At 37.6% G+C, this 13,430-nt stretch overlaps 2 protein-coding genes across 2 annotated transcripts in view; one reads left to right on the top strand and one right to left on the bottom strand.

Moving 5' to 3' along the window:
* The window catches only part of LOC131970232 (collagen alpha-1(XXVI) chain), a 36,778-nt gene extending 32,558 nt beyond the window's left edge, over positions 1-4,220 (bottom strand). Inside the window, exons 1-3 of the mRNA XM_059331571.1 lie at positions 3,440-4,220; positions 3,168-3,290; positions 688-791 (exon numbers count right to left, since the gene is read on the bottom strand). Of these exons, the coding sequence (XP_059187554.1) occupies positions 688-791; positions 3,168-3,290; positions 3,440-3,615 (403 nt within the window). The 5' untranslated portion in view covers positions 3,616-4,220. The remainder of the gene's footprint in view (positions 1-687; positions 792-3,167; positions 3,291-3,439) is intronic.
* Positions 4,221-7,319: 3,099 nt separating this feature from the next.
* On the top strand, positions 7,320-13,373 carry srprb (SRP receptor subunit beta). Its single transcript, XM_059331772.1, has 7 exons — positions 7,320-7,523; positions 8,103-8,197; positions 9,198-9,275; positions 9,365-9,447; positions 10,638-10,774; positions 10,885-10,939; positions 11,803-13,373. The coding sequence occupies exons 1-7, from the start codon at positions 7,355-7,357 to the stop codon at positions 12,011-12,013; spliced, it is 828 nt and encodes a 275-aa protein (XP_059187755.1). The 5' UTR covers positions 7,320-7,354; the 3' UTR covers positions 12,014-13,373.
* The last annotated feature ends 57 nt before the right edge of the window (positions 13,374-13,430 follow it).

Here is a 13,430-nt window from a genome sequence, read left to right as displayed (position 1 = left end):
GCAGTCTGTTCCTCCAGGCTGACTGTGGTGTCTGGGCGCTGGGTGGATGTTGGGTCTTTACTGGGAGAGAGTCTGCGGTCTGTGGTATCCAGGAGCAGCGCTGCCCATCTTAGACTACCTCCAGCTTTATAAGCTGCTCTGCAGGACATTCCTCTGAGCTTTTCATACTCATTCATTCATACTTCTGACTGTAAAAGCCATGATGATATTAAGAGAGACAGAAAGCTGTCTCCAGTTAACAGAGTGTACACACACACACACACATGTAGAAATAAAGAAGAGACACAGTCAGTGTTTCAAACCGTCTCCTCCAGGCACAGAAGTGTCTTGAATACACGGCCGTAAAAAAAAAAAAGGTACAAACCGCAGGGCACAGGAGCCTTTAACTGTTGTTTTACTGCAGTCAGTGCTCCCAGAAGTAACAAGCTTTCACTCTTAATTCAGAAAAACTTTACAATCATATCAAAAGGCCGACTGCTGCACAGAAAAGCGATTAGCAAGCGGCGACACACCACCACATATAAAACAAGGCACTGATGTGGGTAAAGCTGCTAAAAAGACACAGATGGGTCGGGGCAAAGCATGTGGACTTTATATATTCAGTCCTTGATAGACTCACCCTCCAACCACATTCTCCCTTACGTCATGTGGAAGACGAAAAAGGAACAGCAGGGATTATAAACTCACCTTCACGACACTCTTCTCCCACGAACCCCGGGCAGCATCTCCACTCCAGAGCCGTCACCTGTTTGTAGGCGACCTTAAAGGACGGCCTGATCACCGTCCTGTAGCTGCAAAACAGCACACACACACTGGTTTCAGGGGTGTGATAGAGCTTCATACATAAACACAGACATATTAAGTAAGTAAGTAAGTAAGTAAGTAAACTTTATTTATATAGCACCTTTCACAGACAGAAGTCACAAAGTGCTTCACATAGAAATCATACACATAACATAAAAATGTACATACAAGTTTTAAAAGACCAAAACAACAGCAATTTAAACAACCATAGCAGTCCCGAAACAATTAATCAAAAGCCTGAACAAATAAAAATGTTATATTAATAAGGCTAGCGCTGGTTTAACCCATAAGAACCCAGACCCAGTTATCCTTAAAGGATGTGTTCTATTAGTGGACCACATAGAACACATTTCTGATGGGTTTTTTTTTAATTCTACCCCTAAATGTCAAAGATCTGTGATGTGACATAAACGTTACAATGGGCGTTTATAGTATTTATGTTTCTGATATTTCTTATTTTAAAATAGAAAGAAACTCGACACATTTACTGCGTACAGAGACACAAATTTACCTTTTTCTTTTGCATCTCCATAACATATATCAAAATTGTGACTTTAATTTGTGCAAGAAATATGGTCAGAACAAGTTAAATGCAATACAGGACACCCTATTGGCGGATTAGAATTGTTAAATGGGTTTAAAGTTAGCCTAATAACAAAAAATAAGCTTTTTAAAATTAGCTACTTTTTCACATTTCTGTTTCCAGTCACACACATATTTTGGAGAAGTCACTTCCTGTCACAGTCACATGACCACCACACCAGGGTGTTGAGTATACTTCGCTTAGGGATTTAATGAGTTAATGTGAAGCATAAAGCTGAATATGAGAGATTATAGAGGATTTAAAGTGTTTGTTACACGGTGTCACAATAGGTTCTTATGGGTTGAACATTTTCTAGTTTGATATTAAGCAAAACACCGGACCAGAGTGCCGACTTTTTACCACCACGTGTCACACTTCAGCCTGTTCTTATTCACTATTCATAGTTACACCAATGCACTCTAAATCGTAGATAACACATGTTATTATGATCTTTGTTAGACAGTGGCCTCTAGTGGCTGTCGTAAATATGACGGGACAGAGAAAAGCAAGAAATGAGGCGATGCAGTATAAAGACTAAGAATGTCTTTGGAATGGAAGGGAAGATTGATGTTCAAATCCAAAATAGTTTTAGTTTTTTTAGGCTAACTGTGCTATGTCTCGTCTCTTCAGCCCAAAACACAAGAACTTTTAGTAAAAAATAAACACAATGTGCACTGTTTGCATCTTACACCCTCCCACCGACTGAAATGTGATCATGTTCATGTTGCTGGTGTTTTCAGCTCTCCATTAGTCCGTTGGTAAACATAAATAACTTTACGTTAATCATGCTGTCATAATGCTTATTACTAAGGCAATATGTGGTTGGCACAGGACGCTGACTGCCTCTTAATTGGTCAGAATGTGTCATAATGACAAACGTTAGTTCAGCTGGTTTGCCTAAAATCACACTGGTTTAACCTCGAACCACTGACCGGAGAGGCAAAACCAGAAATGAACCCAACTTTAAAACAAATGCACAGAGATGATCAAACTCCCAAGTATTAATATCTGACATTTTTAGGCAGTGGACAGTAGAGTGAGGACAACAATAGGGAGAAAGATAGAGAGGGAGAATGAGAAGCAAGAAAAGTTGCCAGCCAGATTTGAATTGTGAATGTTGCAATTTACTTGATTATGTCCATTTTATGCAATTTTATACTTCAAATCAACTTATACTTGGAGGGATTTAGCCCCTGTAAAGAGTCTTTTACAGTGTGATATCAATAGTTTTACTTTTGGAAAAGATGTTGGTAACGCTTTATAATAAGGTCCTTAATAACCATTAATTAACAAGTAATAAGGCATTGTTCTCGCTTTAGATCCGGTAGTTGCAAAAAGCATAGTTAACTTATAGTTAACTTATAATAGATGAGCAATAAAGTACATTTTAATATCAATAAGCAAACAAAATAAGATTAATAAAGGCATGGCAAAGACATAATGGGTGGGTCATGGGTGTTTGTAATGCCATTATTAACACTTATATAAGCTTATAAACACACAATAATGTTAATAAGCATCTTGTAAGGACTTACAAGGGCCTTATTACTTGTTAATTAATGGTTATTACAAGGACCTTAATATAAAGCGTTACCAAGATCTTCTTCTACCACAGTCAAAAAGCTTTTCTACATTTGAGAAATGGGGGAAATACATGTACCAGGGGCCCAATGTCTGAGTTTCCTTGGTGCACCCCTGGCACAGAGCAGGACGCTCCATAGTCCGCCTAAGAAGAGGAGGACTTGGCTAAAGGGGGGCATGTGTGAGGACTTTGGGGTACCTGATGACTTTGGAGCAGGGTCCGGGCCATCGGCAGCCCTGCAACACTCTCTGCACGCTGGTTTCTGTCCCGTTGTGCACCTGACAGGACACCGTTTTGGAAATAGTGTACTGACACCAGTTCCTAATGATATAAATGAAGCAGATTGAACTTACTAATGCTACTACAATCAGTGTTAGTTAGACATGGTATCAAAATATGACAATAAAAACTGCTAAAGACAGAATCAGGATTATATTTTAACAACATCTGCAATGTGCACACGTGCTCACCTGAGTTGCGTCCTGGACCCGGTACCTGGTGGTCCCGTGCTGCTGCTCTGCTCCGATTTGATGCGCTGCCGCTGCAGAGTGATGCTCGGAAAGTGATAAACAAAGCCTGTTCCCAGCGCAGGACACACTAATGTTATCCACATGCACAAGGCGTAGAGGAACGATAAAGCCATCATCTCCTTTTGATTTATCCCTGACCGAGAAATCCGCAGATAGCGACGATTTTCAAGTAAATCCTGAAGTTAAGACTCCCTCTTTGACAGATCTATAGTATCTGTAGAGTAGAATTGGCAAAGAAAGTCTAAGAAAACCCCGCTGAAACCATGAATGAGCTGCTCATTTCAAAGTCTTCCCGAGCAGAAACAAACTGGCCCTCTCAAGAGCCCGACATGAATGACACACAGACTCTTCCTATAGAATAAAGCGGCTTTCTGACGTTTGACATGGTGCCGAGGACTGAGGAGTCAAATATCCAGTGTGCGTAAAAAGCGCGCTGAGTGAGGGCTGGAGACGGAGTGCGTAAAAGCGCATCTGGTCTCGATCGAATAACCACGACCCACCAGTTTTTATAGGTCCTATGATGTGAAAGTGATGGCCAGTAGTGAATCTACAGTTTTTAACTCTAAGGCACATTGTAGCTCTTATGTATATTGTTTTATTACTCAGATTGAGGCTCCAATGGGCGATCCAATAGAGATTTATTCCCCGCCTATTCTTTAAGTCTACATAAGACGGTGGTGACAGAGACAGATATGAGCTATGACATTATGATTTAACAATAATCCAGTATGGTCTCTGTTCATTTTCAGCACTTTGTCAAACAGAAAGCTGCTTTTCCTTTTGGAGTCAACACATCTGAGACTCAATTGTCAAAAGCATACAGCTTAAAAACAAAGTTTAAATATAATAACAGCACGATTAATTCAAGCCGGAGGGGTTTATTTATCTGAACATAGCCTATAAAGCTCTTTCACTGAAACAGATGAAGTGTTTTTGCAATTACCAAGATATGACGTTCTCATTATGGAAGCCAATTTTGTCGGGAAAAAAACATCTGACTATAATTTCAAGTCAAATTTTTCACTAATTATCTCATAATTTTGACTTAATAAGCCATTATGTTTGATTGATTACCTCACAGTTTGGACATTGAAAGTAGGCTACATTAATTTATTGTCTCATACTATTTCAATTAAGTCATAGCTTTGTTTTATTGAATGCTTTTGACCAGAAGTGCATGACGTACTGATACTCTATACAGTTTAAAAAATACACAAGTAGGCTATTAAAAGCTAAAAATGTAGGACTTATTTTGCCAAAAGGTGCATTTCAGAGAGCTATATTATCATATGTATCATAATACTTTAACTGATCCTTTAATAGTAAATGATCTGTAAAGTAAACATTAACTTTGGAGTGAAAAGTAGAGTCTGACTGATGTTTTAGAGCTTGATATGATACTGATTTTAGAGGGAAAATTTGTTTCTTTTCATTAAACATTGATGTTATATTCTATTTGGATCGTGCACCAATATGACACATATGATACAAAGACACGCAGAAGTTTTCTTGGGGAAAGAAAGAATTAACATTATTAGACATCATACTTACAGTATTACATTGTCAACCATTTCTAGAAATAAACACTGAAATAATACAGAATGAATAATAAAAAATGTATATAAATAGCTAAATAAACTTACTTTGTAAAATGTACTTTTCCTTATTTTGACATATTTCAGTATTTTTTAATTTATTTTTTATTTCACTCCCAATAATAATTTTGTTCTTGGAGGAAATTGGCCTCCAAAGTGAAAAAAAAAGTTTTCCCCCTTTATTTTAGCTATTATTTTTAGTATAAAGTATAAAATGTACAGCAATATAGGGCAAGTGATACAAAAACAGCAGCAGGTGCTGTATAAATTGGAGCACACAGTGTAAACAGATTTACAACCTAATATTAAAAAAAATAAATAAATAAAAAGGAATGTAAAATGAATTAGATCGGGGTATCTCTTCTGATAACGTTGACGTAACTGGTCCCAGTACTCCACCAGTCCAGAAGGGAACTGTAGGAATAAAGCATCACACTGTTAAAATAATCATCTAAGTCATTTTTTGATCATGTGATTTTACCTCTTTAAGATCATCACTTCTTTGACAGTTTGCCACATTCATAGGCATCAGATAAGAACCCAGCAAAGAAGATCTAGAGGGAGATTGTTTAGTTATCAGTTTAGTTTATCAGTGTTTTATTGTTGACACTAATATTGGTAACACTTTATTTTGAAGGTGTCTACATAAGAGTGACATGAGCGTGTCATAAACATGACATGGGATGTGTCATGAACATTAATGACACTTTGAAGTAACATTAATGCTCATGATACTTCTCATGCCATGTTTCTGACAGGCTTGTGTCACTCTTATGTAGACGCCTTCAAAATAAAGTGTTACCATATCTTGCTTAAGTCACAAAAGGCATGTTCAAAAAATTGCCTAAGTCATTTGTTTCATAGCACCAACATTTTTATACTGTATATTCATATTTATTCTGCACTGGAATTCTATTCTACTCCTTAATACATACTCCTTCTTTAGACACTTTATTTTTTATTGTATTTTTATTGTATTTTTTATATTTTATTGCTTGAAGTATGCCTAGGTTGTTGTTTTTATTTAATTGTGTTGTCATTGTCTCTGTGTGTAATGCTGCTGCTACACTGTAATTTCCCAACTTGGGATAAATAAAGTCTATCTATCTATCTAGCTATTATTTCTCTTAAGTTACATAATTTACACACAGTGTTATTACTATGCCAATAGCCATCCTTTGTTACATTACATTACATTAATGACACTTTGAAGTAACATTAATGCTCATGATACTTGTCATGTCATGTTTCTGACAGGCTTGTGTGACTCTTATGTAGACACCTTCAAAATAAAGTGTTACCATATCTTGCTTAAGTCCCAAAGGCATGTTAAAAAAATTGCCTAAGTCATTTATTTCTCTTAAGTTACATAATTTACACACAGTGTTATTACAACTATTACTTATCTATAGAGCAATTACTCTGTGGAATAATCTGCCTCACTACCTCTGTTGCACTGAAAGTAAACAGGTATTTAAAAAGAAAGTGAAATTTTATTTTATACAAGCTGTACATTTTTAAATGTTGTTCTTACCTTTCCTTTTCTTACCCTTTTTAGGTTTATTGTGATTGACCTTACCTGTAAATGTTTGATAAATTGAGAATATGTTTTTCCTGTATATTCTGTGCTGTTCCTGTGGACCCCAGGAAGACTAGCTGGTTACTAAGGTACCAGCTAATGGGGATCCTTAATAAATAAACAAATAAACAAATAAACAATGCCAATAGCCATCCTTTGTTACATCCTTTTTGAGTGAAATAATCAATAAATGTCATATGTTACACTTTTGGTGAAGTCTTTTGTGTTTCCTGCAAAACTTTAAAAAATGAGTGAGTTGATTATTTTTTATTTTATTTATTAATTTAGACAAAACACAACACAAATCACCAATGAACAAACAGAGAAAAACAAGAACAAAACAAAAAACACAACAACAACAAAATCACAAAACCAACCCAAATAAATAAATAAAACCACAATAATAAACAAGAACCTTAACACATCAAAACTAAAACAATACACAAAAACATACATCAAACATAATTACCACATAAAACACACAGTATATCAGTAAACTTGATAACCTAAGAAAAAAAAATAAAAAAGGGTTAAGTTAAATTGAGTGAGTAAGTTAAAGTGTTAAAGTGAGTAGATTATGTTAAAGTGAAGTGCAGCAGCGCCCCCTGCTGGCCCTCCAGGCTCCTACAGGCCGCAGAGGGAAGGACACGTGTCCCATCTCAGATCAGCTTGAGCGGACAGATGGAGGCAGACAGCACCGGTGGCAACATGGAGGGGAAGGCAGACGTGGAAATGACAGAAAACCCGTTTGAACCTTACATTGAATCTCTCCGACAGCAGCTGGAAGACCAAGATCCAGTTTTCCTGATCGGAGTGATCGTCGCTCTGGCTGTGATTATCATCACCTGCGGTAAGAAGCTACTGCTAGCATGCTAACGTTAGCTCACAGCAGGCTCGGCCCTAGCGCCTAGCTTAGCACAGCTAGCTATATATATATATATAATGTCGGGTTGTTTAAAAGCGGGGCTGTCAGTAGGACATTTTGTATTAACATGTCATCTCTAATATTAATTTATTTAAGAAACGTGCTTTATAAAGACACCCGAGTTAGTTAGCTAGCTAGGAAGCTAACTGCTAAGCTAGGGCTACCATCTGTCAGTTGCACAGCTTATCAATGTATGTAATTATCCCACGGAAGTAATTAAACTTTATTCAATTCAATTCAACTTTATTTATAGAGCGCATTTCATGCACAAGGCAGACTCAATGTGCTTCACAATACACATAATTACAGTTTAAAACAACAACAACAACAAAAAACACAGAAAAATCAAACAAATCGATTACAAATTAATTGAAGAGTGCAGGTAGACAAGCCATGCCATATTCACCACATATACACTTACTACATATACACCACATATTGCGTGTTTGGTAAGATGAAAACAGTGGATTCATTGTTGACCCGCCTCTCTGTTTCCTCTCTCAGTGTTTCTGAAGTACTTTCTCACCAGTAAAACTGTCCGGAGTGCTGTGCTGCTGGTCGGACTGTGTGACTCTGGGAAAACCCTCCTCTTCACCCGGGTGGGTAGATGGAACTAAAGCTGTCCACCGCCACGTTGCATGCTGAACATCAGCTGATGTTTAGGCCTGGGACGATAACAAATTTTGCTGGACGATATATTGTCCCACAAATTATTGCCGATTAACGATATTATTGTCAACATGATAATATATCATAATAATGCACACCCTTTCAAATACAATACACTTTTATTTCTCAGTGTTTTTTACCATTGTAATTGTAATTTTAAGAATGTTTAAATATCCTAAATAAATAAAACAAACATTTTTTTTTTTTAAAAGGGCAGCATTTATTTTGCGATGTAGCAAACTCCACTTTCTGTGAGCGCACAGCGTTTATATTTACTTTGTGGACCAGTGTTGACTGTCGGGACGAAGGCTCTGCATCTCCAGCTGCAGTTTTTTTCCCCAGCTGGGAAAACTGGGTCGGGTGGTTCTGCTTTAGATGGGCATGCAAGTTTGTTGTGGTGGCTTTTTTTGTTGCCACCACTTTTGAACAAATTGGGCATACAGGCTGGTCCGTGTGTTGATGGGCTCACCTTTTTCATTCGGTTTGAAACCGACATATTCCCACACCGGGGCTGTGGCGTTTGGCTTTGCAATCATCTTTTTTCCTGGCGTTGCTCCGCACGAGGCTCACCTGCTGCACTCTGTGTGTAGCCAATGCTAGCGGCCCAGCCTTCCCCACAGAGACAAAGAGACTGGATGACTGACAGGAGGGTTCACTCCGCTCATTCTGCTATGGAACAAAAGCGCCCAGGTGCTGAGATCCAGCACAGAGTGAACCCTCTTGTCATCCAGCCTGCTTGGAGGCAACACACAAGGAAAACAAACTCGCATGCGCATGGCGATATATCGAGGCCGGCAAAATTATTGAGTTCATTTAATTTATCGTGCGATTAATTGATTTATTGATTATCGGCCCAGGCCTACTGATGTTAAAACCAATCGATGGGTTATCTAGTTCTTCTAAGTGATTGTGCATTTCATGTTTTGGCAGCTGCTGTCAGGAAAGTTCAAGCGGACACAGACCTCCATCACTGACAGCAGTGCTCCATACAAAGCCAAAAATGAAAAAGTAAGTTACACACAGTTAAGTCATCATCAGACATGATTCTTTCTTAATGAGCATGATTTAAAGCTGCCCCCTCTCCCTCCTGGATCAAGGCGAGCACCTGGACTCTGATCGACCTGCCAGGACACGACAGTCTTCGCCCTCAGTACCTGGAGAAGTTCAAGTCTGCAGCCAGGTGAGAACAAGACACATTGTAGAGGTGTGAATCAGCAGAGGCTCCACTATACGATATTTGAGTCACAATACGATATATTGCAATTTTAAGCATTTTGCGATATGGTGAGTGTTGTGATACAATATATTGCAACTGGATTTCGTGTCCACAAATTTAAATTCAATCGAGAATAGTTGTGTCTAATAAGAAAAAGTCTATTCGTCTCACTTCCGTCTTTTTATTTCCACAATGAGAGTCAAACTCACAGACTGACCAACAAAGTATTCAGTCAAACTGAACTTAACTGACATCAAACATGTATGGACGACAACAACTGCAGCATTTTCTCAAACTTTTCTCAACTTGAAGCTTCACTGCTCTGAATTTTTTTTTGAATGAAAAACATAAAAATAGCCTAAACTTCCCAACACAATATCCTGTCTATAGATTCCTCAGTTTCATATGATACCAGTATATTCCTAAAAGTTAACAACAACAAAAAAACTGCATGAACACAGACGCTAAATAAATGCTTAATATTGATATTTGGGAACCATGATTCGATATTATATTGCCACGCAAAATATTGCGATACTATACTGTATCATCTCTAACAGATTGTCTGATTAACATTTCTTTTAGAGATTAACAAAATGTACATATTTGGTTAGTCAGAGCAATTAAATATTATATCATCAACAGACTACAAAGTTACTTTTAAAGTACAAAAAAATCCAAAGTTGCAGGTAATTATCCGTTATAGGTATTGTTATAAATTCCCTTTGTGACCAGCAAATACACCGTATTAATCTGTTAATTTGATTATATTGATATTGTTGATTTAAACAGGTTAATAATTATATTTAGGCACTTTTTAGTTTAGTCTGTTTGAGTCGGGCGGTTTACAGGGCAGCTATGTTTACGTTCAGGGGTCCTTAGAATCAGCATGTGTTGAATAATGTGTGTGTACTGACCTGCTGCTGAAAAAGTTAAGATAAAGAAGTTAAAGTCAAAATGGTGTCCTTATTCCCTAACCGGAGTACGCTCACGGGTGAAGAGTTCCAACACAACACTTTCCCCCTATAGTTCTTTAATAGGTATTGACTAATAAACATCCACATTGTGCTTCCCTTATTACTTAACATGTATTTTTTTTAGATAAAGTTACCAATTGGCCTGAAAAATTTACCTCTTTATCTCTCTTTGTTCAGAGCGATCGTGTTTGTGGTGGACAGCGCTATCTTCCAGAAGGAGGTGAGAGACGTGGCAGAGTTCCTCTACATCCTGTTGACGGACACCGTGATCTCCAGAAACGCTCCAGCTCTCCTGGTGGCCTGCAACAAACAAGGTCAAACAAAATAACCCAATTATCTAAACTGTACTCCTTCATTTTTTAGTCGACACCCTAAATTTGCCAATTTATTATCAGGCTCATTTACGGTTCTCTTTATTTTCCAGATATCACCATGGCAAAATCAGCTAAACTGATTCAACAGCAGCTGGAAAAGGAATTGTAAGTAACTGATATATTTTATGTATTTTAACTGTGTATGTATGACTCCCATTACATCTTAATTTTTGGTATTTTTCAGTCAAATTTACACCTTAACTTCTCTGTTGTTATAATTTCCTTATTTAATTGTTGGGCTGAAAAAGGAACGCTTCCGCAAATCATTCTTTCCAGCTGCCATAAGACTGTACAACACCAACACAACCTGAACATTTTTGCATAAATCTGCACATTTCTCCACTTAAATTTGCACTAAGTTGTATATAGTATATTATTATTATTATTGTATATTTGTATATTGTTAAATGTCTTTTCTTAGATTGTTTATTTTCTTATCTTTATCTTAAAAATTGTGTGAAACTTTGCGGCTGTAACAAAGAAATTTCCCCACTGTGGGATTAATAAAGTCAAATCTGAATCTGAATCTGAATCTGAAATAAAATAAGAACATTTCCACGACTAGATAGATTATTTTCAAGATATCTTGTCAGTCAATTTCCAGGTGATTCCAGGACTGGAAAACTAGTCTCTAAATGTCCAGGTTGCATGGAAATCCTGTGGGCAAATGGGATTTAACCCATTGAGGCCTGAAAAATCGCTGGGCGATTTTAAAATAAGCCTCTAATTTTCTGGAAATTCAGGAAAAATTCTGGGAAAAAAATTGTCAACGCTTTTTCTAAATAATAGATTTTTCAGCCTCTGTAGCAGATAGAAATGAAATTCAAAAAGGTATTTGAGAGCTTATACAAATACTACAAAACGACGTTAACGCTTTCCAGGCTTCAATGGGTTAAGGAGTGTTAAACTCTACCACCAAGCCTTTGGTTTGATGTGTAACGTCCCTGTTTCTTGTTTTTTTTTCATAGGAACACATTGCGAGTGACGCGCTCTGCAGCCCTGAGCTCTCAGGACGGCTCTGTGGGCGGCAGCGTGTATCTGGGGAGAAAAGGCAAGGACTTTGAGTTCGGCCAGCTGCCCCTGAAGGTGGAGTTCCTGGAGTGCAGCGCCCGAGGAAACAAAGGAGAAGAGGGGGAAGCTGACATGGAGAGCCTGGAGAAGAGCCTGGCTAAACTGTGAAGGCACAAACTCAACGTCCTCGGTGCAGAACTTGACTTACAGACCTCTGATCAAGATCCACACTCACTCTGTAATCAAAGGAGAAAAACATCTCAGTGGAGGATTTATCCGACAGGAGTGACCAGTCTGTGCTGGCTGCCAATGTAAAACTTAATTACATTAAAAGGTGGAAGAACTTTTGAGACATATTCAATCAAAAAACACCAAAAGGACTGAAAAGTAATGCAACGGAAAATGATGTAGCAGCGTGTCGGGTTGCTGGGAAACCATCCTGAGCTTATTCAGTGTAAATCTAACTGTGAACATCCACCTTTAAGTGCTGTGTCTGGCTTCTTTAGAAAATACATAAAAGAATTTTGTTAAATTAGTTGCTGTTGCTGCAATTTAAAGAGAAATGATTATCGGCTGTCAGATTTCACCATTTTAGTTTAAAACATGTCTCAGCTGGTTTGATTTATAAGCTGCCTTGTGAAAACAGACGAGTGTGATTGGATTTATTGCCTTGTGCCTTTTTTTTCCTCTGGTGTTATAGAATTTTGCTCGTTTGCAAAAGAATGACAGTTTACTTGTTTGAAAGTGTTGCGTGAATACAGTGCATTTGCAATGAATGTATGACTTTAAGATTTTGTTTGTTTGGCCTGTTTAAGAAAACTGACAATATAAAAGTTTTTGATGCTTGATGCAAATGAAGTCCATAGATTCATACAAACAGCACAATTTCTTAAATGTCAGCAGAAGATCAGATGGTGTGTGTGGTGTTAAACAGATTCAGCCTGGAATGATTAATAAGCAGCAAACATGATTTAATCAACACATACAGAAGAAAATCTTAATTGTTCATGATTTCACGGAGGTTAAATCACAAGGCGCTACTTTTCATTAATTTTAAAAACAGCACCCCGTCTCGTTAGGTCACCACAAAACCCCAAGCAGTTTATAAGTGGCTGTTTAATCTGTGACAGCACGGCATATTTAAATGTCTTCAGTCTTCTTCTCTTCTTTGTCTGCCACCTGGTTTTCTGAGATGTTTTTACTCTACAAAAGCACCGCAGACTCAGTTAAACATGCACATTTCTTCTGTCTCTCATGTGGTACTTTTACAGTCCACAAAAATCCATGTATTGCAAAATAGATTTCAAAGGATGACATTTCTTTATAGGACCACACGCATGCACAAAACCCCAAATGGGCCATAAACAATGACTAAATCTGGCATTAAAAACAAATACACATTTAGTTTGTTGAATATAGTGTGACATTTCTGTTTTTCTGCTTCTGTAAAAGAAGCTTCCTCTATTCACAGCTGTCTGGAAACACAGTTATCAAATTTAAGCTTCATTCAAGGTTCAGTTGGTAACTTTTATTAAAAAAAAACTGTCATATTTGCTCAAATGGTCACTACATCCTGACAGCGAAA

The sequence above is a fragment of the Centropristis striata genome, chromosome 4 (assembly GCF_030273125.1).
Source record: "Centropristis striata isolate RG_2023a ecotype Rhode Island chromosome 4, C.striata_1.0, whole genome shotgun sequence".
NCBI lineage: Eukaryota > Metazoa > Chordata > Actinopteri > Perciformes > Serranidae > Centropristis > Centropristis striata.
This window is presented reverse-complemented; position numbering and strand designations above follow the sequence as displayed.